The following is a 3,956-nucleotide window of genomic DNA, read 5'->3' on the forward strand; positions in this document are numbered from 1 at the left end:
TGTGTGTGTGTGTGTGTGTGTGTGTGTGTGTGTGTGTGTGACAGGTGCCAAGGAGATTGATATTGCAGCAACTCTGGAGCACCTGCGGGACCAGAGGCCAGGAATGGTTCAGACCAAGGTAACACACACACACACTCACACACACCTGAATCTGTTAATGCAGGAAATGTATTTGTGGCAGGGAGGCCGTACATGATGAACTGCAAAAAATGTAATTATTTAACATTTACATTTTAGTGTGTGATTCATTAATCAACACACAATCTCAGTCCTCAAACTGGATTGATAGCATAGGTCAGAGATTTTACCACAGCAGAAGATGGATGGATATTACAGAATATTTGTGTTAGTGACTGCACCATTAACGATCTCTGGCATGAACATTACGTTTCACTGAGTGCTTCAGGCTCTTAAAGCTAATATATTTAACACAAGCTACAACATGATAACTAGTCATCTTTAGAGGTGTTGGTAGGCATATTTTGGAACAGAGCTGCTTCCCAGTGCTACTGGAAGCTAATCCTCTCCCACCTCTCGTTCCATAGTGAATGCACAAACCTGAGATTGTATCGATGTTTTATCAAACTCTCAAAAAGTGTGATATCAATATTCCACTACCAAAGTACAGTGCTTCTCTTGCACACTGTTTACTGCCCAATAATCTGTTACCCATGTTGACCTGTGACATTACAAAGGTTTTGGCATACAAAGATTTGTTGCACTTAAGGCTACAGTTGCTGTACCATGAAGTGGTTTATTGTATCACAGTTACATCATAGTTACTGGTCTACTGAAAGCAGACTGCAGGCTGCATCACTTACTTCCCCATCACCGATAAAGGGGTGTGAAGGGGGGTGCAGGGGGTGTTTTTTTTTAAGCAAATCCAACAAATGAATAGACAGAAAAAAGAGTTGGTTCACTTATCTGACAACCCAGGTAGCATCAAACTTTAGGAGACAAAGAGAAAACCAGCGATTGATGGCACGTCATCACGACAGTGGAACAATACAGTGTAATCTGATACACATTCATCTCAAACCGAGAGCTGATCATACCAACTCTGTCTGTGCCAAAGAGGAGCGTTTGGAAAGAAAGTCAACAAAGTCACAAATGTCATGTTGTCATTCTTGAATCTGACATTTAGTGCCCTATTTCAACAATCCCAGCCCACGGCGTGAAACACCTGGCTCAGGTGCGTTTATAGGCGTGTAAGAATCCACTTTTGCTAGTTTGATGGCAGAAAAAAGGGTCTGTGCACCGGGCGCGTGGCTCAGAAAGGTTGTACTTAGTGTCTTCATTAATCAGAGGTGTGATCTGGGTGTAACATGCCATCCACCAATCAGAGGTCCTCTCCCATTCCCTTCAACAGCCAGGCGCGTTTGGACCTTGGAGCATTGCTGATATGATGGAGGAGTTGCTGAGCAGGAAGGAGAGATGTTCAGGAGAAGAAACTTATCCGCTTATGTGTGAAATGAAAGCATGCGAACAGATCATATCATAATACTATTTCACATAATACACACGTAATATTTTTATTTTAACAAGCATAGTGTGTGTGTGTGCTATGCACAAGCCTAGGAACATTTGACTAATGTGATGTTAAAATAACAATGAAATGCTGCGTTATCTACTTTTAGACCAGGTTTTTGTTTTTCCGCTACCCCAAGATAGCAATACACCCAGAATGCACCTGAACACACCGCCCTGTAAGACCAGCCCGCCCAGAATGCACCTGAACACACCGCCCTCTAGCAAAGACACTTGGCGACGGGCTGGTTGCAAGATGGGCCCTTAGTCGTTTACGGTCAAACCTGCGAGGTCCACGTCACAGCGCGGCCTCTCTAACAATAAATCATAGCTCCATTAAAACTTACTTTCATCTGAAAGTCTCTCGTTGGCTGGCATTCTTCGGGCCCTGTTGTGATAGGCAGGATTTACAAATTTTTTTTAGGACTTATTCCTCCCCATCAGGCCAGATCATTGATCTATTTCTGAAAGGTGAATGAACAGGGATTATAGTCAGGGCTGGCCAGATCACAGAGAAATATGTATAGAATTCAAACGCGGGGTGATAATCTCTACTAAGGCCTGCTCCCATGCTAGTACTGTAAATCCCCCTTACCACCCTCAGAGCTTTTCCTGAGTCATTCCTTGTCACACTGCATGCTGGTTGAAGCCAGGCCGGTCTAGAAACTTCAATCACCAGCTGATCTGGGAACGTAATTAGAAAGGAAAAGCCAGGAAGTGTGTAAAACATGTGTGGTATTGATCCAGGCTTTATTAAACCATGTATCCTGAGCTAATGGCTGTCACGGCGCTCTCACTGTGGTGCTTCCACATTGATTCCCCCCGTGGTCAGGAGTCCCAGCCTCCAACACTCGGATTTCATTTCAGATTTAATGAGGGAAGATGTTGTTTATCTTCTTCTTCCTGTAAATAATACAGTAAATGAAATGTGTAAGTCATGACTAAATATGACTCCCTAATTTTTCAAATAAAGGTTTCTAAGTGCCATATTGCAAAAGTATAGATACGGCTGTAGAGAGAACACTGTTCTTTGCTGCCTAAACTTTGATTGGTGGGGATTTGTTTTGTCATGCATGCTGTGCAGAGGAGGTTGGTGTAGTGTTTTCAGCCCTGGATAGTGTCAACAGCCGTTACCTGAACCTCAGTCTCAGTCACAGGATCACCTGTCTGTCTGGAACCTGGCTGAGAAATAAGAGAGAACAGCCCGAGGAGTGAAGGCAGACTAGTGGTTTTGGACTGACGTTTTGTAGCAGATCAGAGCTTCTCTCATCTGGATAGGTAGACACTGTTTAAAGAGATTGTTGTGAGTAAATTAAACTGAAACTATTTATGTATCCTTTATTTATTCAGGGGAGGTTCACTGAGAGGCAGCCTCTCTTTTGCAGGAACTCCCTGATCACATTCACACAGTGATACCTGGAAGCTGCCGGTCCAACCACAGGCTGATCTGCTGCCACTGAACAGAGGTCAAGGGCCTTGCTCAAGGGCACACCAGTGGTGGTAATGAGGGAGGGACAAGCGCTGCTCTTTCCCTTTCCCCACCCAGATTTGATCCTGTCAGTCTGGGGACTCTCTTCTCTAACCTTTAGGCCACCCCTGCCTCCACTTCAGTAGAGTTGGTAGCTAAAGTAGGACTTTGTAGGACTTTGTGAACCAGCAAAAGGAACTCCAGGTTCATCATCTCTTCCACAGGGCTCTCTGGCAGCACGTGCCACTGAAATCAAACTTGGGAATAATCCACTCTGCTTTCCAGAGTTTTGTTCCCAAATGTGTATTTCAATGCTTCTCACTTTCTTTCTCTCTGTTTTTCCCTCTCTTCTTTCTCTTGCAGGATCAGTTTGAGTTTGCATTGACAGCCGTTGCGGAGGAAGTGAACGCCATTCTGAAAGCTCTTCCACAGTAGGAAGGAGCACCTCTTTCTAATGGACAGCCGCTCTCTTCTTCTTCCTCCTTTTCTGTCTCCTCTAGAAGACAGTACCTATTATTACTTCCCAATGTTTGTCAATGTAAATCAGCTTCCTCTTTCCTTGTTTCCATCACTTCCTTTATCCTCTCATTCTCCTCTTTGTCTTATCCTTTCTCATTTTATCTTCTCTTTTCCCAATCTTCATCCCAGTTTTTCCTCTTCTTCCTTTGGGCCTTTGCTCGTATTTGCTTGTCCCCTCATTTCACATTGTCTTGTTGCTTCTCCCATCCTGTCCTCTCTTTACCCACCCTATCTTGTCTATTTCCTTGCTTCCTGGATGGTCTCCCAATATGTCTGTCCCCAACTGTCCTCCTTTCCCTTCTGTAATTCTCTCGTGTCCATGTCTTTCTCCAAATGTCTCCTCCTTTTCTCTCCCTTCTCTTTCTTATTTTAACGTTGTCCTTTCTCCTGTTGTTTCCTTTCCTTTGACCACTGCCTCTTTCCAGCCATCACCCCCCCCCCC

At 44.3% G+C, this 3,956-nt stretch overlaps 1 protein-coding gene across 1 annotated transcript in view; it reads left to right on the plus strand.

Moving 5' to 3' along the window:
• LOC116699375 (receptor-type tyrosine-protein phosphatase N2) overlaps nt 1–3,956 on the plus strand; it is a gene marked incomplete at its 3' end in the record, with an annotated part of 318,251 nt that extends 314,295 nt beyond the window's left edge. Inside the window, 2 exon segments of the mRNA XM_032531918.1 lie at nt 45–118; nt 3,359–3,956. Coding sequence (XP_032387809.1) covers nt 45–118; nt 3,359–3,430 — 146 coding nt within the window.

This window comes from Etheostoma spectabile, chromosome 12 (assembly GCF_008692095.1).
Source record: "Etheostoma spectabile isolate EspeVRDwgs_2016 chromosome 12, UIUC_Espe_1.0, whole genome shotgun sequence".
Lineage (NCBI taxonomy): Eukaryota > Metazoa > Chordata > Actinopteri > Perciformes > Percidae > Etheostoma > Etheostoma spectabile.